General features: G+C 46.1%; 1 protein-coding gene across 1 annotated transcript; it reads right to left on the reverse strand.

Annotated features, from left to right (window-relative positions):
- Positions 1–1209: 1209 nt before the first annotated feature.
- On the reverse strand, positions 1210–23720 carry LOC127959069 (probable ATP-dependent RNA helicase DDX17). Its single transcript, XM_052558059.1, has 7 exons — positions 23390–23720; positions 15526–15622; positions 11455–11588; positions 11280–11345; positions 10986–11111; positions 1495–1667; positions 1210–1342 (listed from the first exon to the last, which is right to left on the reverse strand). Exons 1-7 carry the CDS (start codon positions 23654–23656, stop codon positions 1210–1212), a joined length of 996 nt encoding a protein of 331 aa, XP_052414019.1. The 5' UTR covers positions 23657–23720.
- Positions 23721–24176: the final 456 nt, after the last annotated feature.

Genomic DNA, 24176 nt, shown 5'->3' on the forward strand with positions numbered 1-24176 from the left:
AGTCGTGGCTTTCCGTGTGTGGGCCAGATCTGGCCCGTGTGTGAAAAAACGGTTTTAGGTTGAGTTCTGGCTTGTTGTATGTGGGCCAGATATGGCCTATACCAGGTGACCAGATGTGCCATTTTCTGAAGACCCATCCTAGCAGATCACCTTACTTTACCAGTCAGTGGTTCTAAAACTATTTTGAGTACTGGACGCCCATAATATTTCAGGACACGTAATATAAATACATACACACATTTATTTGACCTACACGGACCTGTTATGAAGCTGCAATGTTATTTGATTTTTTTACATTTTTGTACGATGTCCTCTGGTGTGACACCATGTCCTTTGAACTTTTTTGGAACCTCAACAAATGTTTTATGCTTTGTTGTGCATTAATATGACACCCCTAAATTATATATATTTTTTTATTAAAAAGTGCATGTTAAGCTACATAATCCTAGAATATTTTGCAAATGTGTCTTGCGTGCCACTAATGACAGGTTAGCTTGGAATAGCAAGCTGGGTAGGGGCCGTCTTTTGCGTGCTCAAGTTTGTTATTTCCAATGTAGCGGTATGCGCGCTCATATGGAAGCGACGCGGTTGCGATGCGCACGCGGTGCGATGCGCCCGTTTTTGCCAGCCGTTTCCGCACCGCATTGAGTTAAAAACATCTCAACTTTTCAGAATGCGGCTAGTGCACCGCGGTTCATGTGACAAGAACTAAACATTCAGCTTCATCCTTTCCCGTAACAATGTTGAAAGCTCAGACAAGATGAAGGAACAGCTGATCATAGCTGTATTGCCATTTTGAAATAAATTTAGCAGAGCTACTGAAAGCGATTTTTTGTTTGCTGCAAATCCTTTTATCCTTTGGTGAAATTTCCCCGTATTCATGGTGAGAGCGCGTCATTGTTGCTTAGCAATATCAGACGCCTCAGGAGCGCTTATGCCCGAGCGCATTGGAGAAGGAGAAAGCGGCGCGCATAACGTTTAACACACGTTTTTAGGCGCGATATGTAAACGGCCCCTTATTCATTCATTAAATATTTTTGCTTGCATACATCTTCAAATATGCCTTGGGGAATCACAGAAAGTGACCAAATTAGGTTTTATTGTGAACACTTTTTTTTTTTTTTTTTTGTGAAATTCGAATATCATTTTTATTTATTGAATAATAAGAGCAGAACGAATATTCGAATGTTCGACTATCCGTGCACACCCCTAATATAAATATATAAGAACGATTATAAAGATCTTTCTCACCAATCTCTTCTCACAACGTTTCTTTGTCTCAACAAAGATGATGGTTTTGCTCTCCTTTTCAGCCATGATTTCCTCCATCAGCTGAATCAGCCTTAAAGCACAAATAATTTCTTGGAAATATTTTCAACTTGATTTGTACAGGAAAACAGCAAGGTGAACCAATACAAATCACAATGAAGTAATAAAAGCTCAAAAAACTTCATATCCAATACTTTAAGAGACATGACTGGTGAATCAACTTACTTGTTGTCTTTCTCATTCTCCATGCAGACATCCACTATCTGCAGGATGTTGTGGTTTGCACTCAATTCTAGAGCTCCTATATTGATTTGGACATAGTCATGGAGGAAATCTTCAGCCAGCTGACAAACCTCTTTAGGCCATGTAGCACTCCACATGAGAGTCTGTTTGTCAGGCTGAAGGAAAAGAATAGCAGATACTAAACGAAAAATGTGTGTTGACAAACTGTGTGTGTGCATGGTGTATATTTGTGTGTGTGTGTGTGTGTATATATATAAATATATATATATATATATATATATATATATATATATATATATATACAGAGATAGAGAAAAGAGTTTCAATATCTTTCCTATTTAATACTCGACTCGTCTATAGTTACATTGTTTTTTTTGGGCTGATATGGCTAAGAACTATACTATCATTCCGGCATAATAATCAAGGAACTTTGCTACCGTACTATAGATGCAGCAGGTGCAATGATATTGTGCAGCATCTAAAAAATATGTAGGCTACTGTTGGAAGTTAGCTGGGGACTGTTTTCGAGGCGCTGCATAATATCATTGCGCCTGCTCAGATCAGCTGAATGGGTCCGAAAATGTTAACTCAACTGTTTAACTAGGCTAGTTGGAAAATTAGCCTATTTTCCAAAATAGTGGAATGTTCCTTTAAAAGGGGGGGGGGGTGAAATGCTCGTTTTCACTCAATATCCTGTTAATCTTGAATACCTATAGAGTAGTACTGCATCCTTCATAACTCCAAAAAGTCTTTAGTTTTATTATATTCATAAGAGAAAGATAGTCTGTACCGATTTTTCCCGGAAAAACACGACCGACTGGAGGCGTGACGTGTGGGCGGAGCTAAAGAATCACGAGCGCCAGTAGGCTTTTGCGTAGAGAGCGTTTGGAAGCTAGCTGATATTACCTTGAGGAAAAAACCATCACCCAAAACAAACCATGGATAACAGTCAGATTCAGCCATTTATTTATGATCCAGAATCAGATCCCGAGGCTGAAACTGAACGAGAGCAGCAGCAGCAACGACTCGCTCCGAGCGGGGCTCGAACCCGGGTCTCCGATGGGAGGCGGACGCACTAACAAGGAGGCAGAGATATTTTAAGCAGTTTTACTCAGCGCCTGCGGTTCCAACACACGATCATGACCCTTTTTCGTTGGGATTGCAACATCCTTAAGAAATAAACAATACGCAAATCCGTCGTCAAATTGGGCCTTGTTTGTAAAACAAGCATTTTCGAAATGCAGGGAACAAACACAAACACTTGCGCAACTCCGTTGATGCTCTGTAAAAATAAACTCCATCCACTGGTCCCGGGAGCGCGCGCTCTTCCGGGAGAAGTGCCCTTAAGACCCATATAAGGAAATTCCGCTCCATCTCGTCACACAGAGCCATACTCGAAAAAAACTTTCCGAAACTTGTGACAAACCGGAAGGAGTATTTTTGGAACAGAAATACTCCTTCAAACGTACAACTTAATTTTTTAAACTTTGTCCATGTTTAGCATGGGAATCCAACTCTTTAACAGTGTAAAAAACTCAGTATGCATGAAATAGCATTTCACCACCCCTTTAAGTATTGCTAGTCAATTAATCAGAAAATGATCATAGTTACTATTACACTTGTTCGTGAAGAGGGCTGAGAACCACAGCTCTATCCACCTTTTTCCTACATCACACGACACATTTTTATAACTTTCGCAAAGGGACAATAAAGTGTATTGAATTGGAATTAGAGAAGTAACTTCCTTGAAATGTTGACAATCAGCAACTGCCAGTGAACTTGTTTCAATTTTTTTTTTTTTTTTTTTTTTTATCTAAAAACAGACTTAGAATTTCCTAAATATATTTTCCTAAAACAGGAGACAATGAGGTGATGCTATTCCCTTTACCCCTCTATCATTAAAAAATAAAAAATAAAAACAGACCAAAACTAACCCAAAACCTCAGATTAGTATTTCTACAGCAACATTATAGATGTTTTAAATATTACTGTAGTAATATATTTAAGTCTATATTAAGTGCATTCCAGTAAATTATTCATGGGATATCATTTATTAAATTGGGAGAGCAGAATGAGAACTGACCAGAGAATCAAACTGACCAGGTGTGCTATTTTAACTGGCAAAGGCTTTTAGCTAAATGACCTTCATTATCATTTGTGACCCTGGACCACAAAATCAGTCATAATTAGCATGGGTATACTTGTAGCAGTAGCTAACAATAAAGTGTATGGGTCAAAATAATAGATTTTTCTTTTATGCCAAAAATCATTAGGCTATTTCCTAGCGTAAATATTTCAAAACTTTTTTTGATAAGTAATAATATCCATTGCTAAGGACTTCATTTGGACAACTTTACAGGCAATTTTCTCAATGCATTGATTTCTTTTTTGCACCCACATATTCCAGATTTTCAAATAGTTGTATCTCAGCAAAACATTGCCCCAATAAATGGAAAGCTTATTTATTCAGCTTTCAGATGATGTATAAATTTCATTTTTTTTTTAAAAAATACCCTTAAGGCTAGTTTTGTGGTGCATGGCCACATTTCATACATTATCATGCAGCCATAAAAGATTATCATATCAGTATGCATTAACAACAGGTCTACTGTATAATATTTTTTTTGACAAGTTGTAGATGTGGGTTAGTTCCCATACCTCTTTCTAAATCTCTGGGCCCGTATTCATAAAGAATCTTAATGCAAAAAGTAGCTCCGAGTGACAAAATTCTAAGAAAATTCTTAGAAATGTGGGCGTTTACTCTTAAAATTAAAGAAAAATCCTAGTAAAGAAAAAAGTAATTCAGAAAGCATCTTAACCCTTAAAAGAGGTCTTAAGGTCAAACTTGTTAGGAGCACAGACGAGGACTTTTAAGACGCTTAAGAATTTCTTTAGCAGAGGAGAAAATGGCAGAGAGACGAAGAGGCAGAAGAAATGTGTTGCAGACAATGGATGACAGTGAGTTAATAAGACGATATAGATTATTTAATAATTTATAATTTAATATATAAATTAAAGTAATCACTACATTACGATATTTGGCAACTGGGAAAATGCAACAATGCAATAGTGATGATTTGGGTCTGTCACAACCTTCTGTAAGCAAAGTGATCACACAAACAATTACAGCATTTTCAGAACATCTTATTGTGTCGCTGTTCATTTAGTTTCCACTGGACATTCACACCTTGCAGGCTCAAAAAACTGCATTTATGAATATAGCAGGCTTATAAGTGCGCATAAGCAGGAGGAATGAACCGTTAATAGTTTGTGCTATATGCTCCCATGTCTGCTTCTTGTCCCTTGCTGTGACACCCGGCCAAAATTTTCCTTTAAGAATGGCCTTGCGTTCATCCACTAACGTCTCGGTTACGTACGTAACCCTCGTTCCCTGATGGAGGGAACGGAGACGTTATGTCGACCGACAAATGGGGTCTCACTTGGGAGGCCAATCATCTCTGATTTTAAGAGAAAACGCCAATGAAATTGGCAAGTGGATTAACACACCTGAGCCACTCCCCGTGCCAACGGGTATAAATAGGGCGACAGGTGCATCCACTCATTAGGTTTTACGCTGAGGAGCCGAGAACGTGTCCCGGCAACAGCGAATGGTTCAAGGTTGTGGCATGGGGACATAACGTCTCCGTTCCCTCCATCAGGGAACGAGGGTTACGTACGTAACCGAGACGTTCCCTATCTGTCGGTCACTACGAGTTATGTTGACCGACAAATGGGGTCCTATGGAAAACGCCATAACCTGAACCTCGTCACAACCCTGAGGCGCTGCAATTGTTGACAAGCCTTGGCGTGCCACAAAAGCTACACTTAAGGTCGTAACCTTCCCAAAGCCCCAGCGCAAATTCACTGACCTTGGTACCGAAGGGGCCAAAGGGTGAGTACATCGCTGCTGGAGAAGGCCATGCTGCTGTTCCGCCCACATAAAGTAAATGGAAGGGATTTCAACCTTCAGAGAAAGATTGCTTCAAATCTTCCCTATTTGTTCTTTCAGCTGGCAAGACAATGGGGAAGCGAGCCTTTAGGAAAAGGTCGCTACGGAGACCACATCCTACCCGTAGGGAGGTGACATGTGGATATACCGATATGGACTGGCCCAGAGGGGAGTACTACATATGGAAAGGGTCTCTGAGGCAGGTCCTACCTTGGAGTAGGGATGGAACGGCTGCCAGAAGAGACTGACAGAGCGATCTGTCAAGGGAAGACACGGGTTTGCCAAGAGGGAAACCTTACCGTGGAGAAATACACATATGGGATTACCCGTAGGGAACCCAGCCATATGGACACCTAGCCCAGTACAGGGGCTGACCGGCTCCGGGCATGCTAACGCCAGTACTGGGCCTGGCGACAGACTGCTCCGCCAAGTCTGACGCCGAGGGTGCTGGAGGATGCTCGACCAGGGTACGCCAACCGGGGAACTCTACTGGGAGAAGAAGGCGCTCACATCACCGTGTTAGGGGGAATGGCGCAGCAAGCGAGACACCCAGCCAGCCCTTCCCGCCAATTACCTGTTACCCAACACACGGGAGGAAACTGGCTCTACACGGAGGTTGTAAAACCTCGCAAAGGTGTTAGGTGTCGCCCAGCCCGCAGCTCGACAAATGTCTGCCAGAGAGGCGCCGTGCGCCAACGCATAGGAGGAGGCCACACTCCGTGTGGAGTGGGCCCTCACCCCCAGGGGGCACGGCTCGCCTTGGGAATGGTAAGCCAAGGCGATGGCGTCCACTATCCAGTGGGCCAACCTCTGCTTAGAGACAGCCTTCCCCTTCTGCTGACCTCCAAAGCAGACCAGGAGCTGCTCAGAGCTTCTGAAGCTCTGGGTGCGGTCCACGTATATGCGAAGCGCTCTTACGGGACACAGCAACGACAAGGCTGGATCTGCCTCCTCCAGGGGCAGCGCTTGCAGGTTCACCACCTGGTCTCGGAAGGGAGTGGTGGGAACCTTGGGCACGTATCCAGGCCGGGGTCTCAGGACAACGTGAGAGTAGGCCGGCCCGAACACAAGGCACTCTTCACTTACCGAAAATGCTTGGAGGTCCCCGACCCTCTTGATGGAAGTGAGCGCGATCAGGAGCGCTGTCTTGAGAGACAGGAACTTCAGCTCGACCGAATCCAGCGGCTCAAAGGGACCCCTCTGAAGTCCCGCCAGGACAATGGAGAGGTCCCAGGAGGGAATCAAGGGTGTCCTAGGAGGATGTAACCTTCTGGCACCCCTCAGGAACCTAACGATCAGGTCATGCCTCCCCAGGGACCGGCCGTCCACTGCATCGTGATGTGCTGCAATGGCAGCCACATACACCTTCAGGGTGGAGGGTGACAGCCCACGCTCCAGCCTACCTTGCAGGAAAGAAAGCACGACTCTGACCGGGCATCTCCGGGGGTCTTCTCGGTGAGAAGAACACCAATTCGTGAACAGACTCCACTTCAGAGCATAGGCCTGCCTCGTAGAAGGGGCTCTAGCCTGAGTGATAGTGTCTACCACCGCTGGGGGCAGATCACTTAGGTCTGCCGCGTCCCGTCTAGAAGCCACACATGGAGGTTCCAGAGATCTGGACGCGGGTGCCAAATGGTGCCAAGCCCCTGAGAGAGAAGGTCTCTCCTCAGGGGGAAGCGCCAGGGAGGGGCTGTCACGAGGAGCATGAGGTCCGAAAACCAGGTCCGGGTGGGCCAGTAAGGCGCAACCAACAGGACCTGTTCCTCGTCCTCCCTGACCTTGCACAGTGTCTGTGCGAGCAGGCTCACTGGGGGAAACGCATACTTGCGTAAAGCCCGAGGCCAGCTGTGTGCCAGTGCATCTGTGCCCAGGGGCGCCTGGGACAGGGAATAGTACAGCTGGCAGTGGGAGGACTCGTGGGAAGCAAACAGGTCTACCTGGGCTTCCCCGAATCGACTCCAGATCAGCTGGACCGTCTGGGGATGGAGTCGCCATTCCCCGGGGAAAGTGAGCTGTCGAGAGAGCGCGTCGGCTGCACGATTGAGCTCCCCCGGGATGTAGACAGCGCGCAGCGACTTGAGCCACGTCTGACTCCAGAGGAGGAGATGACGGGCGAGTTGAGACATGCGACGTGATCGTAAACCGCCTTGTCGGTTGATGTACGAAACAGCCGCAGTGTTGTCCGTGCGGACCAACACGTGCTTGTCCAGCACTAGCGGACGAAACCATCGCAAAGCTAGATGCACTGCCAGCAACTCCAGGCAGTTGATGTGCCAAAGCAGTCGAGGTCCTGTCCAGGACCCTGAAGCTGCCTGCCCGTTGCATGTCGTGCCCCAGCCCGAGTTGGAGGCATCTGTTGTGACAACAACGTGCCGGGACACTTGTTCTAAGGGCACGCCGGCCCGTAGAAAAGCAAGGTCCGACCAAGGACTGAATAGGCGGCGACACATCAGTGTGATGGTGACACGATGTGTACCGCGGCGCCATGCCCATCTCGGGACTCGGGAGTGTAACCAGTGCTGAAGTGGTCTCATATGAAGCAACCCGAGCGGCGTGACTGCGGCTGCGGATGCCATATGCCCCAGGAGCCTCTGAAAGTGTTTCAGCGGTACCACTGTCCTGCCTCTGAAGGAACTCAGGCAGTTCAGCACTGAGTGGGCACGCTCGCTGGTGAGACGTGCCGTCATACTCACCGAGTCTAACTCCATACCGAGATAAGAGATTCTCTGCACAGGGGAGAGCTTGCTCTTCTCCCGGTTGACCTGAAGCCCCAACTGACTGAGGTGCCGAAGCACGAAGTCCCTGTGATCGCACAACTCTTCTCGGGACCGGGCCATAATGAGCCAGTCGTCGAGATAGTTGAGGATCCTGATGCCCACTTCCCAAAGTGGGGCAAGGGCGCCCTCCGCGACCTTCGTGAAGACACGGGGGGACAGGGAGAGCCCGAAGGGGAGGACCTTGTACTGCCATGCCTGACCCTCGAAAGCAAAGCGCAGGAACGGCCAGTGGCGGAACAGAACAAAACAGAAACTGAAGATTCTCCGCCCGGCCCTCCTCCGGGGGAAGGAGTGGCGCTGTCTTCGCCATCTCCTGAAGAGCAGTTCTCCGCATCTCCGAGTTGCCCGTGTCAGGGCCGCTTGGTCGACTTCTTCGAGGACTTCGCAGCCGGGAGTGACACGGGGGGCGCCGCTCTCCTGCGCGGGGCTCGACGCGCTGGCCTCGAAGAACTCTCAGCACGGGGCGGAGCTGGCGTAGAGGACGCAGGGGGGCGCCCACGGCGACGAGCAGGCTGAGGCGCTACCCGCGACGGAACGGTGGCAGCCGGAGAGACACGTCGGGGCAGGATGTGCTGGATGGCCTCAGTCTGCTTCTGTACCACCGAGAAATGCTGGGCAAAGTCCTCGACAGTGTCGCCGAACAGGCCTGCCTGGGAGATGGGGGCGTCGAGAAAGCGCGCTTTGTCCATGTCCCTCATCTCAGCCAGGTTCAGCCAGAGATGCCGCTCCTGGACCACCAGCGTGGACATCGCCTTCCCGAGGGACCGCGCCGTGACCTTCGTTGCCCGTAAGGCGAAGTCAGTCGCCGTGCGCAGCTCCTGCATCAACCCCGGGTCGGCAGGATAGCCATGGCATGCAGGGCAGAGGCAGCTTGGCCCGCAGCATTGTAAGCCTTGGCAGCGAGTGCGGCCGTCAGCTTACAGGCCTTGGACGGGAGACGCGGACGATTCCTCCAAGTGGCGGCATTTTGTGGGCACAAGTGCACCGCAACCGCCCTCTCCACCTGGGGAACCTCCACGTACCCCCTGGCTGCCCCGCCATCGAGGGTGGTGAGGATGGAAGAGGGAGAAGAGCGGTAATGGCCGTGAAAGGGGCCGTCCACGACTTCGTCACCTCTTCATGCACCTCCGGGAAGAAAGGCATCGGAGCAGAACGAGGTTGTGACCCGCGTCCCGCGCCGAGAAACCAATCATCCAGCCGTGAGGGCTCGGGACTGGGCGGTGTAGTCACCTCCAGTCCGATACTCACGGCTGCCCGGGCAAGCATGGCCGACAACTCCAAGTCCGATTCGGTAGCAGCGACAACACCCGAGGGGGGCAGCCCAGCCGAACCTTCATCCTCAGAGGTCGATAACCCATCCCCCGATGCAGCAATCGACATCTGGTCTTCGGGCGGCGCACCGAAAGACACGCTGGGACCGCTGTGAAACGGCCCAGCAGAATCAATCGGCAGCTGCACGGGACAGTCGCTGCGTGAGGAGTGAGAGGTCCGTGGGGCGTGGCCCGGCGGAGAAGCTCTCACTGTGATCCTCAGATTTCCCAGAGCGCCAGCCGGCGGCCCTCTGCTCGAGCCAGAGAGACCGGGACGGGTGGCGACAGAGGGGTCTGCTGCACTCCCCTTGAGGAGTGAGAGACGCGATCGCAGCGCTGCCATGTTCATACGCCCACAGTAGACGCATGAATCATCCACGAGCGCAGCCTCAGCGTGTTGGACGCCCAGACACTGCAGACAACGCTCGTGACCGTCAACCGAAGACAGGAAACGACCGCATCCAGAAGGACACGGACGAAACGCCATCTTGAAAAAGACGCGAATCGTCCGTGATTTGCTCTTTTAGAACTGTCTCTTTTAGCCGAAGCGCCCAGGGGAATCGCCAACTCGCAGGGACACCGCTGTAATGCGCTGTCACACCGACCAGGAACAGTTTTAAAACAAAACAAAGATGATGGCTTTGTAGCGATGTCTTCATCCACTACTCGGCTCCGAAGCAAAAATCTAATGAGTGGATACACCTGTCGCCCTATTTATACCCGTTGGCACGGGGAGTGGCTCAGGTGTGTTAATCCACTTGCCAATTTCATTGGCGTTTTCTCTTAAAATCAGAGATGATTGGCCTCCCAAGTGAGACCCCATTTGTCGGTCGACATAACTCGTAGTGACCGACAGATAGGGAACTGGGCTAACAGAAAACACTGTTCCTCTGTCCAGTTTGGCTTTCTCACCCTTCTTGGTTTTGATTCCATGTTTGATACATTAAAACCAACATTCAAACCGCCACTTAAATAGGACAGCAATCACTGTAATTAGAAAGAGTGGAACAATTTTTATCATTCTAAGCCAATCAAATACCTTATAGGAAATTACAAGCATGGTAAATAAAAAAAGGATTTATATACACACATATAATGTGTGTGTGTGTGTGTGTATATGTGAGAGAACGGTCAAATAGGATAAATTACGCATGTAAATTCAAAGTGAGAATTAGAATAGAGCCTATACTTAAAATCACTCTTTTTTTCCTTCTTGGACAACCAACCAATCACATTCTTCAAAAGATTGTGTCATACATAGCAACGGGGTCAACCCTGCCTCTTCACTAAGATGAAAGTTTTTGTCTTTTCCTTACTCAGAGTTGCTCTCAGATCGGTCCCGAATCGCTTTTAAGCTAAGACTCCTACGTAAAAGTTTTTAAGCTAAATTAAGAGTTTTCTGAGAGGATTCTTAGAATCTTTATGAATATGGGTCCTTATCTGTGGACCCTTAGGGGCTCCTCCATACACACAGGTACTTTTGATCCGAGATGATTTGCCATAGTCATAAGCCACTTGCTGCACCTGCTGGGCTAATTCATGCGTTGGTGCCAACACAAGACACTAAACCGAACAGAGAGCAGGAAAACAAATAGCGTAATTGAAGAATATGCAGCTAGCAAAGCACTATGGATACATTGTGGTCTGACAGTAAATCATAAAAATATTGTACATTGTTCTGTTTCTTAATTAGTGTCTAATTATTGCTGTAATAGTTGTATGGCAACTTACAATGGGCTCATCCCCTCTCTCCAAGTAGGGCTGAAGGTTAATATGCACTATGGCAGGCAGCAGATACTGTTGAAGATATCAAATGAATTAACATGAGACATCAGGATTGGGATATATACTTGTGTTGAGTATGTGCATTTTCTATGGCTGTAGGTTGTAGATATGGGTCTCTTACAGCCAGTGTTTTTCCAGAGCCAGTCTGAGCGATGCCCACCATGTCCCTGCCGCTGAGAGCTAAAGGAAAACCTTGAGCCTGGATAGCAGTGGGCTCCTTAAAGTTCTGTTGCAGCAGCACATCCATCACATATTCTTAAACAAACACAGAAACATCAATTCAATATTCTAATATGCATTCACTGTTCTACAGGACCAGATTATTTCTCATAGATATTTTTAACATCAACTTTGGCACATGAAATAACAAAATTACAAAGTCATTTAGTTGAGAGAATAAATGACCACAAGTAATGGGAAAGAAAACATTTGTTATCGTTCAAGTTCAAACATTTATATGGTGCATCAGAAATAAAATGTATTGAAGTGTGGTGTATGGTGTATATAAAAGACTAGTGTAACCATCTTTTCCCTGACTAAGTTCCTTCCTATCTTTTCTCATTACCAAAGGATAAAAATATGAAATTTGACCTGCAGCGCGGGAAGATGTTTTAGGTTGAGGGTGCTGTACGTGTGCGGGTGGTTCGGGCGATAGAGCCCTTTACATTAAGTGAAAATAGCTGTATTTTTTTTTTTTTTTTTTATATGCTATTCAAACAAATGCAAATAGCTAGATCCTATTTATACTATGTACAGGTCCTTCTAAAAAAATAGCATATTGTGATAAAAGTTCATTATTTTCCATAATGTAATGATAAAAATTAAACTTTCATATATTTTAGATTCATTGCACACCAACTGAAATATTTCAGGTCTTTTGTTGTTTTAATACTGATGATTTTGGCATACAGCTCATGAAAACCCAAAATTCCTATCTCAAAAAGTTCGCATATTTCATCCGACCAATAAAAGAAAAGTGTTTTTAATACAAAAAAAGTCAACCTTCAAATAATTATGTTCAGTTATCCACTCAATACTTGGTCGGGAATCCTTTTGCAGAAATGACTGCTTCAATGCGGCGTGGCATGGAGACAATCAGCCTGTGGCACTGCTGAGGTGTTATGGAGGCCCAGGATGCTTCAGAATCAGAATCAGAATCAGAAAGAGCTTTATTGCCAAGTATGCTTACGCATACAAGGAATTTGTTTTAGTGACATAAGCTTCCAGTACACAGAGACAACAACACACTGAAAAAAAAAAAGATTTACAAATTGACAAATAAATAAGTGGATAAACAATTGTGCTATAAATGATAATGGAATAGGATTGAGTGAGATGCGGGAATGTTCTAGGATGGAGGGTTAACAAATAAATATAAGGATATTGCACGTTTATAAGCATAAGTAGAGAACATTTAACTGTTCATGAGGTAGATTGCCTGGGGGAAGAAACTGTTCTTGTGCCTTGCTGTTCTGGTGTTTGCGGCTCTGAGGCGCAAGGATGGGGTGACTTGGATGTGAGGGATCCAGAGTGATTTTCTGAGCCCTTTTCCTCACTCTGGATGTATACAGTTCTTGAAGGGTGGGCAGGGGAGCACCAATAATCCTTTCAGCAGTCCGAACAGTTATCTGTAGTCTTCTGATGTCTGATTTTGTTGCTGAACCAAACCAGACAGTTATTGAAGTACAGAGGACAGACTCAATGACGGCCGAGTAGAACTGTTTTTGCAGCTCCTGTGGCAGGTTAAACTTCCTCAGCTGGCGAAGGAAATACAACCTTTGCTGGGCCTTTTTAACAATGGAGTCAATGTGATTGTCCCACTTCAGGTCCTGAGAGATGGTGGTGCCCAGGAATCTGAATGACTCCACTGCAGTCACAGTGCTGTTCATGATGGTGAGTGGGGAAAGTGCAGGTGGGTTTCTCCTAAAGTCCACGATCATCTCCACTGTTTTGAGCGTGTTCAGCTCCAGGCAAACTGGAGGGGGTCCAGTAAGGGTCCAGTGATGTCCTTCAGATAAGCCAGAACCAGTTTTTCAAATGACTTCATGACGACAGACGTTAGAGCCACAGGCCACAGGTCACAGGTCTCAACTTTCTCTTCGATAGCGGCCTTAAGGCGGTCGCACACCAGACGAGAAGCGCCACGTCGCGTCGCGCCACATGTAGGACAACTCAAGGTATCGCACACTGGACGCGCACATTCTATATGCGTGAGCTCAATTTCGCAGCAAGATGGGAGAGTTTTAACTTCATCTATTATTATTATTTTAAATATATGATTTTAATTGATAAAAGCTGAGTTTTGAACGTTAATTAATGAAAAGAATCTGTGTTATTATAATAAGTCTGTTATTGTTTTGTTGTATCTGTTGTCTAGGCAACTGTGCAGCTGAAAACGTAACCAAACACTTTTTGTAATGTTTTATTTGAATGAAACAAGTGTACTGTATTTTAATTTCAGTTTCAGTTTATAACATCTGGGTTTTTTAATATAAAACTATGCGGATGGCGCTCTGTGGCGCGGCAGAAATTTGAACAGCGTTCTGAGTCGTAGCTGGGCGCCGCGGACAGACGCCGAATGGCGCCGCCGGTGTGTGTACTCACATAGAGAATAATGTGTTCGAATTTTAAAGACGTGGCGCGACGCGACGCGGCGCTGCGCTTCTCGTCCGGTGTGCGACCCCCTTTAAGCTCATCCAGAGTGTTGGGTCTTGCGTCTCTCAACTTTCTCTTCACAATATCCCACAGATTCTCTATGGGGTTCAGGTCAGGAGAGTTGGCAGGCCAATTGAGCACAGTAATTCCATGGACAGTAAACCATTTACCAGTGGTTTTGGCACTGTGAGCAGGTGCCAGGTCGTGCTGAAAAACAAAATCTTCATCTCCATAAAGCTTTTCAGCAAATGGAAGCATGAAGTGCTCCAAAATCTCCTGATAACTAGCTGCATTGACCCTGCCCTTGATAAAACACAGTGGACCAACACCAGCAGCGGACATGGCACCCCAGACCATCACTGACTGTGGGTACTTGACACTGGACTTCAGGCATTTTGGCATTTCCTTCTCCCCAGTCTTCCTCCAGACTCTGGCACCTTGATTTCCGAATGACATGCAAAATTTGCTTTCATCCGAAAAAAGTACTTTGGACCACTGAGCAACAGTCCATTGCTGCTTCTCTGTAGCCCATTTCCTGCACACGCCTGTGCACGGTGTCTCTGGATGTTTCTACTCCAGACTCAGTCCACTGCTTCCGCAGGTCCCCCAAGGTCTGGAATCGGACCTTCTCCACAATCTTCCTCAGGGTCTGGTCACCTCTTCTCGTTGTGCAGCGTTTTTTGCCACACTTTTTCCTTCCCACAGACTTCCCACTGAGGTGCCTTGATACAGCACTCTGGGAACAGCCTATTCGTTCAGAAATTTCTTTCTGTGTCTTACCCTCTCGCTTGAGGGTGTCAATGATGGCCTTCTGGACAGCAGTCAGGTCGGCAGTCTTACCCATGATTGCGGTTTTGAGTAATGAACCAGGCTGGGAGTTTTTAAAAGCCTCAGGAATCTTTTGCAGGTGTTTAGAGTTAATTAGTTGATTCAGATGATTAGGTTAATAGCTCGTTTAGAGAACCTTTTCATGATATGCAAATTTTTTGACAAGGACCTATATAATAACTGCTAATTATAATACATTATAAAACATGCATTAAAAAATGTTTGATTTATTTTTAAATAAATATATTGGTTTAATTCAAATTATTAAACGGGACAAAATCCCTATACCTACCCTAACCCTACCTGATACTGTATTTTCAACTTTTTGATTATTTCCTTTGTTTTAATAAAAAGAATTGCTTTTCTGATGTGATTTTAATTTTAAAAAGGGAGAAAAAAGTTTGCCACAGGGCAGATTCGAACCTAGGTTGATCGCATCAAAATGAATATGACACATGCCTTAAAATCTGATGACTGATGACCGTCTTTTGTAATGTTTAATAGCCCAATGCTGGTAGGTAAGGCTAGTGTTTCTGCCAACGAGGCAACCTATTTGCACAGTGTAAATAGACACTCCGATTTTCTTTTCTTTTTTTTGTTATTCCCAACAGTTAAACAGTTGCCCACAGAAAAAAAAGCGGGTGCACCCTCACTTCCCAAGCCTATGAATATGACACTAGTGGACTGTTTGAAAATTAACATTACTTACGAGGAAACTGAGCTTGATGGAAGTTGGTGACGGGCTTTGGACAGCCGGAGCATCTGACAGTAATCTCTCTCTTCCGGCGATATTCTTCTTCATCATACTATTCAATATACAAGTATAAATAAAACTCAAGGAAAAACTGTAGAAAGTTCACTAAAATGATTGACCAAAATAACAGTGTTATTGCTTTTTAAGCCATTACATGCAATATATACACTGTAAACCCAGATAAGTTCTACTAACTCAAAAAAATTTAGGCAACTGATTGCCGCTATTTTTTTAAGTTTGCAAACTTAAATATCCTCAGTAAGCATATAGCTAGTTATTTTGAGTAACTGTAAATTATAAATAAACATTCATTTAAATCAAAATATATAATCAGAGATGTATAAAGTACTAGAGACCCAGACTTGAGCAAAAGTACAAAGTGCTCTATCAAAAAAGTGACTTGAGTAGAAGTTGAAGTGCTCTTTAAGCACCACACTTAAGTAGAAGTACTAATAGGCTAGTGACAATGCACCTGAATTTTTGAGATACCCCTACCGGAGGTAAAACTAAACCCAACAATATTTTTCCTCATCTCTAAGGTCTCCCATATATGAAATGGATTCTTGGCTAAAAATATTTTACTGCTAAGATTGTTAAATTAACTGATATTGTTATACACCCCAAAACCAATAAAGGACTAAAATATAGCCTGTCCGTATGGGAGTTAAGGCATATAAACTAATGCAGATCAATCACACAAGCTCTGAGAGCTTTGAAACTTGACATGTTTGTAGTTAGGAAGTTCATTCAACTACTAGAAAAGACTGGATGTAAATATCTTTAATGGAATAAATAGAGACATGTAAACACATACCTAAAATAAGCGGACATGCACCAATTTAATATCTATGCAGAATGTTTTCATTTACTTTGTGCTGGCTTTGCCTGGGATTATTATAGAAACATATGATGGCTTGTTGGAAAGGTGGGGTTGTGCTGAATCCAGCAATACCAAATATGTAAATATAGCATGACAAATTGGAGTGTTCTGTCACTCAATGTATGAGATGTCCAAAATGAATGAAAATAGAACACTGACATAATTTAGTCTAAAGCCCAATCAGTGGTGAGAAGAATGTTGACAAATTCGAATATAAGATACATCTAATAATGAAATATTTCATATGGCACCTTTTTAATAAAACTATAACTTAACTTCACACAATACAAATTCAATTACTCTTAAAGGGGGGGTGAAATGCTATTTCATGCATACTGAGTTTTTTACACTGTTAAAGAGTTGGATTCCCATGCTAAACATGGACAAAGTTTCAAAAATTAAGTTGTACGTTTGAAGGAGTATTTCTGTTCCAAAAATACTCCTTCCGGTTTGTCACAAGTTTCGGAAAGATTTTTTCGAGTATGGCTCTGTGTGACGTTAGATGGAGCGGAATTTCCTTATATGGGTCCTAGGTCACGTCTGCTGGAAGAGCGCGCGCTCCCGTATAGCAGAGCACTGAGAGCACAACAGGCATTCACTGATCAGAGTGAGAGCGTCGCAAAATGTCACAAAAGAAGTGTATTTTTGGTTGCCAGGGCAGCATTAAAAAAAAAAAAAACAGCATTAAGGGACCAGTGGATGGAGTTTATTTTTACAGAGCATCAACGGAGTTGTGCAAGTGTTTGTTCCCTGCATTTCTAAGATGCTTGTTTTACAAACATGGCCCAGTTTGACGACGGATTTGCATATCGTTTATTTCTTAAGGATGATGCAATCCCAATGAAAAGGGTCACGATCGTGTGTTGGAACCGCAGGCGGTGAGTAAAACTGCTTAAAATATCTCTGCCTCCTTGTTAGTGCTTCCGCCTCCCATCGGAGACCCGGGTTCGAGCCACGCTCGGAGCGAGTTGTTGCTGCTGCTGCTCTCGTTCAGTTTCAGCCTCGGGATCTGATTCTGGTTCATAAATATACGCTGAATCTGACTGTTAGCCATGGTTTGTTTTGGTTGGTTTTGTCCTCACGGTGTCACAGCTTCCAGACGCGCTCAACAAAGCTTACTGGCGCTCGTGATTCTTTAGCTCCGCCCACACGTCACGCCTCCAGTCGGTCGTGTTTTTCCGGGAAAAATCGGTACAGACTATCTTTCTCTTATGAATATAATAAAACTAAAGACTTTTAGGAGTTATGAAGGATGCAGTACTACTGTATAGGTACTCAAGATTAACAGGATATTGAGTGAAAACGAGCATTTCCCCTTTAAATAAAACAAATGGCAATCTAACTAAACAAACAAACACTCTTTGGGGTAATGAGCCCTGTCTTCTTAGGCTGTTTAATTTGTTTTCTAGCAGCAACCATTTGGAACATGAACTGCTTTTGGTCACCATTCGAGAAGGGTCTGGCGGCCGACTTGCACTTGCACTCTTAGACTTGCACTCCCAGACACTTGCACTTTCGCTAGTGACATCACTTGCAGTCTTTATTTTTTATTTTGTTTAATTTTTTTATTACTTTTTGTTTGAATCTCTAAACATTTAACAACAGGTGGCGAAGACAAGAAAAAAGAAGCTAAATTACAATGTCACTTACACTTGCAATCGACACAAATCGTGCATGTTGCCAATGGAGACAAGACGCTGTGGTGGTGATTAAATGATTAAAACTAAATTAGTAGGCCTACTTCTATAATGTACAGGGTCCTGCAAGAAAAAGACAAGCCCGGACCGTGGCCACTGAACAGCAGAATATGAACGCAATGCACAAAGTCTTTCATTAAGCGTTTTCCTCCTGTAGAAAAAACAAACACTTAATATGGCATATTGTATTAAGGTACATTAAGTTCAATTAAAAGACCAAATATGACATATAGTTATTATTTAAAGTACTACAAGGTAAGCAGATGGCTATGAACATAATGCCCAAACTTTGTCCTCCCATACAACTAAACGCTTAAAGGGATAGTTCACCCAAAAATCATAATTATGTTATTAACAACTCACCCTCATGTAGTTCCAAACCAGTAAGACCTCCATTTATCTTCAGAACACAGTTTAAGATATTTTAGATTTAGTCCGAGAGCTCTCGGTCCCTCCATTGAAGCTGTGTGTACGGTATACTGTCCATGTCCAGAAAGGTAAGACAAACATCATCAAAGTAGTCCATGTGACATCAGAGGGTCAGTTAGAATTTTTTGAAGCATCGAAAATACATTTTGGTCCAAAAATAGCAAAAATTATTACTTTATTCATCATTGTCATCTCTTCCATGTCTGTTGTGAGAGAGAGTTCAAAACAAAGCAGTTTGTGATATCCGGTTCGCGAACTAATCATTCGATGTAAGCGGATCTTTTTTAACCAGTTCACCAAATTGAACTGAATTGTTTTAAACGGTTCACGTCTCCAATAAGCATTAATCCACAAATGACTTAAGCTGTTAACTTTTTTAATGTGGCTGACACTCCCTCTGAGTTAAAACAAACCAATATCCCGGAGTAATTCATTTACTCAAACAGTACACTGACTGAACTGCTGTGAAGAGAAAACTGAAGATGAACACCGAGCCGAGCCAGATAACAAACAATAGACTGACTCGTCCACGAGTCAAGAACCGTTTCTGTCAGATGCGTCCGATTAGAGAACCGAGGAGCTGATGATACTGTGCATGTGTGATTCAGCGTGAAGCAGACCGACACACAGTGTCACGGTAGGAAATCCAGTGTTTCCTCCGTGTCATGTTTTGTTATTGTTTTTGTACTTACGTTGTCTCCATGTGCTCGTTTAGTTGATTGTCTTCACCTGGGTGTTGATTGTCTCGCTCCAGCTGATCGTCATCATACCTCTGCTACTTATACTCACCTCGCTCTCTCTCTGTTGTCAGATCCTCTCTTATGTCTCCATGCACTAGCTGGATTACCGTCCTCCGTGTTTGTGTGCTGGTTTGGATTCGTGTTGTCGTCCGCGTGTCAGTGTTCCGGTCTGTTCCTGGTTCCAACCATTGACCACCTTCACCTGCACCGCTGACTCACGCCACCGTAGACCTTCCTTGCCATTGCCAACACTCTGGACACTCTTTATCAATAAACAACATCTGATTGCCTGCAATTGCTTCCTCCTCTTTTATCTGTCGTTACAGTAGGATCTGACCATCATGGAAGCAGCAGGCGATCGCTCCCCATCTCATCTCGAAGAATTTCTGCAACGAGCTGTGGGTCGTATGGATCGCCAAGACAAGGCGATAGATGAGATGGGTCGAGCCTTCCAAGCAATGGTGACGAAGGTGTCCGAGCTCGTTCTCCAGACGCAACAACAACAACAATCGTCACCCGCTGCGCCTCCCACACCACCCACACCGCCGATCGTCTCCGGGGGGATTTCCCAGCCCGAACCACGCCTCCCCATCCCGGAGAAATATGCGGGTGAGCCAGAGTTCTGTCGATCATTTCTGTCTCATTGTTCTCTGCACTTCGCCCTGCAGCCCCGCACGTTCTACACCGAGGAAATGAAGGTGGCATTCGTCTTATCTCTACTTACGGGAAGGGCTGCCCTCTGGGGGACGGCGGTGTGGGAGAACCAAGACAGCTGCTGTGCCTCGTTCCACGCACTTTCGGAAGAGATGAGACGGGTCTTCGACCGCTCCGCCGCCGGGAGGGAAGCGGCTTGGCTTCTCACGGACCTACGTCAGGGGGAAAGGTCCGTTTCCGATTATTCGATTGAGTTCCGCACCCTGGCGGCGGAGTGTAAGTGGAACGAGGAGGCGCAGTGGGATCACTTCCTGCATGGGTTGGCTGACCGCATCCAACAGGAGATCCGCGCCGTCGAGCTCCCCACTTCTCTCAACAGTCTGATTGACCTAACCATCAGAGTGGAGAATCGACTCGATCAAGCCACCAGACGGAGGGGGAGAGCAGTTCTCGCGAACAGACCGGAGGCTCAGTATCAGCGCTCAGATGTTGCGGTCAGCCCACCGGGAGATCTTGAACCCATGCAGGTGGGGCGAGCTCGGCTCTCCCGGGAGGAGAGGATCAGGCGGAGATCCCTGGGACTATGTTTATACTGCGGCAGTCAAGAACATCACATCCAGCGTTGTCCGGTAAAAGGACCAAGCCCGATAGTAAGACGGAGGCTACTATCGGGTGGGATCTCTGCCAGAAAGACCTCATCTACATCGACACTCCTTCCGGTGAGTCTACGGTGGTCCACCCACGCACTCGAGCATCACGCCTTGTTGGATTCTGGGGCAGAGGGTAATTTCATGGACTTCCAGTTCGCTAGCAAGCTTAACATTCCTCTCACCTCCCTCAAACACCCCATTGCACCCTTTGCTCTCAATGGACACAGACTACCAGTCATCACTCAGACCACCTTACCTGTTTCCCTCACCACATCTGGCAATCATACTGAGGAGATATCATTTTACATTACGGACTCACCTCAATCCCCCATCGTTCTCGGTCACACCTGGCTTCAGAAACACAACCCCAGCATCAATTGGCGCCTTGGATCTGTGGTTAGCTGGAGCGAGGAATGTCATTTGTCTTGTCTTTTGTCTGCTGGTGTTAATGTTTCTGAGTCTGTGTTTCAGGGGGAAGCAGTGGATTTGGCTAGCGTGCCCGCGGAGTACCACGACCTGAAGGAGGTGTTCAGTAAGTCTCGTGCTGATTCTCTTCCTCCTCATCGTCCCTATGACTGTGCGATAGAGTTATTGCCAGGTACTTCTCCGCCTAAGGGCAAGTTATATTCTTTGTCTGTTCCAGAGACGGCGGCCATGGAGAAATATATATCCAGTTCTCTAGCAACGGGGTTTATCCGCCCTTCCTCTTCTCCAGCGGGGGCGGGGTTCTTTTTTGTGGGAAAGAAGGACGGATCCTTGCGACCTTGCATTGACTACCGAGGGCTGAACAACATAACGGTAAAGAATACCTATCCTTTGCCGCTTATGTCTTCAGCTTTTGAGAGGTTGCAGGGAGCGTCCGTTTTCACTAAATTGGACTTACGTAATGCTTATCATTTGGTCCGCATCAGGGAGGGGGATGAGTGGAAGACTGCCTTTAACACCCCTAGAGGCCATTTTGAGTACTGCGTTATGCCGTTCGGGCTAACCAACTCGCCGGCAGTCTTTCAAGCACTCGTTAATGACGTGTTGCGAGACATGGTCGATCTGTTCATATATGTTTACCTGGATGACATATTGATTTTTTCTTCGTCTCTCCAGGAACACGTGCAACACGTACGACGAGTGCTTCTGCGGTTGCTAGAGAATGGATTGTTTGTCAAGGCGGAGAAATGCGTTTTTCATGCACAGTCTGTTTCTTTTCTAGGACACATCATTTCGACTGAGGGTGTTCGCATGGATCCTGAGAAGGTTAAGGCTGTGGTAAATTGGCCATCCCCAGAGTCTCGCAAGGCCCTGCAGAGATTTCTGGGGTTCGCCAATTTTTACCGGCGTTTCATTCGCAATTTCAGCCAACTAGCCGCTCCTCTGACCGCCTTGACCTCCCCTAGTTTGACGTTCAGGTGGTCAGACGCAGCTGAGGCTGCGTTTGCCAAACTGAAAAGCTGCTTTGTTTCAGCTCCCATTCTCGTCACCCCTGATCGCTCACGTCAATTCATAGTGGAGGTCGACGCGTCAGAGGTGGGGGTAGGAGCAGTGTTATCCCAACGCGCATCCTCAGACGGAAAGGTGCATCCGTGCGCGTATTATTCTCACCGTTTATCTCCTGCAGAAGTTAATTATGACATTGGCAATCGAGAGTTGTTGGCAGTCAAACTTGCACTGGAAGAATGGCGTCACTGGCTTGAGGGGTCGGGTGTACCTTTCATTGTATGGACGGACCATAAGAATCTCGAATACATTAGAACCGCCAAAAGACTTAACTCCAGGCAGGCTCGGTGGGCATTGTTTTTCGGTCGTTTCGATTTTACACTTTCTTACCGGCCGGGTTCCAAAAACATCAAACCCGATGCTTTATCCCGTCTTTTTGAGCGTTCCGATCGTACTGCTACTCCCGAGCCCATTTTACCGGGGACCATCATTATCTCCGCGCTCAGGTGGGAGGTCGAATCGAAGGTGTTGACCGCCTTAGAAGGGGTAACGCCCCCGGCTCGTTGCCCACCGAACCGATTGTTTGTGCCGGAGAGGTTACGGTCAGACGTTCTCCAGTGGGGTCATTGTTCCAGTGTTGCTTGTCACCCAGGGGTTAGTAGAACTAGATTTCTGGTCAAGCAACGATTTTGGTGGCCTGGTATGGCTCGTGACGTCCACGATTTCGTCTTGGCTTGTTCAGTTTGCGCTATTGGTAAGACTTCCAATCGACCTCCAGATGGGTTACTCTTACCGCTGTCTGTCCCTTCAAGACCCTGGTCCCACATTTCGCTAGATTTTATCACCGCCCTCCCGCCCTCTAAAGGCAATACGGTGATTTTAACCGTAGTGGACCGGTTCTCGAAGGCGACTCATTTTATTCCCTTGCCCAAATTACCTTCAGCCAAGGAAACAGCGGTAGCTGTCATTGACCACGTCTTCCGCATACATGGCCTCCCGACAGACGTGGTTTCTGACAGGGGTCCCCAATTTGTGTCCAAATTTTGGCGAGAATTTTGTAAATTGTTAGGAGCGACTGTTAGTCTTTCTTCCGGGTTCCATCCCCAGAGCAATGGTCAAACCGAACGAGCCAATCAGGATGTCGAGAGGGTTTTGCGATGTTTGGTTTCCAATAATCCTTCGTCCTGGTGTCAGCAACTCTCAGTTGTGGAGTACGCACACAATTCTTTGCCAGTGTCATCTACGGGCATGTCTCCATTTAAGTGTAGTTTAGGGTACCAACCACCTAATTTTGTCAGTACGGAATCCGAGGTTTCGGTCCCCTCCGCACACGCATTAGTCCAGAGGTGTCACCGCACCTGGACCAGAGCTCGCAGAGCTCTGCTCCAGGCTAGGTCGCGCACCAAGGCTAAGGCCGATCGCCACCGGTCGAAGCCTCCCCGTTACGTCGTCGGTCAAAGAGTGTGGCTTTCTACCCAGAATATTCCTATGCGGTCCGTTTCTAACAAACTTGCTCCCAAATTTATTGGCCCGTTTTCTATTACCAAGATTATTAATCCGGTTACCGTGCGTCTTAGCCTTCCTCCGGCGTACAGGAGGATTCATCCCGTGTTCCACGTCTCCAAAATTAAATCGGTGATTTCTTCCCGTCTTAATCCGCCTGCTCCGGTTCCCCCCCCCGCCTCGTCTCGTTAATGGGGAAACCACCTATTTGGTTAATCGTATTCTGGACTCTAGACGGAGGGGACGCGGTTTTCAGTACTTGGTGGATTGGGAAGGTTACGGTCCGGAGGAGAGGAGCTGGGTTCCTGCTCGGGACATATTGGATCACCACCTTATAGATGATTACAATCTACAGGTAAAGCAGGCTGGGAACGTCAGGTGACGTCCTAGGGGAGAGGGTACTGTCACGGTAGGAAATCCAGTGTTTCCTCCGTGTCATGTTTTGTTATTGTTTTTGTACTTACGTTGTCTCCATGTGCTCGTTTAGTTGATTGTCTTCACCTGGGTGTTGATTGTCTCGCTCCAGCTGATCGTCATCATACCTCTGCTACTTATACTCACCTCGCTCTCTCTCTGTTGTCAGATCCTCTCTTATGTCTCCATGCACTAGCTGGATTACCGT

This window comes from Carassius gibelio, chromosome B6 (genome assembly GCF_023724105.1).
Source record: "Carassius gibelio isolate Cgi1373 ecotype wild population from Czech Republic chromosome B6, carGib1.2-hapl.c, whole genome shotgun sequence".
Lineage (NCBI taxonomy): Eukaryota > Metazoa > Chordata > Actinopteri > Cypriniformes > Cyprinidae > Carassius > Carassius gibelio.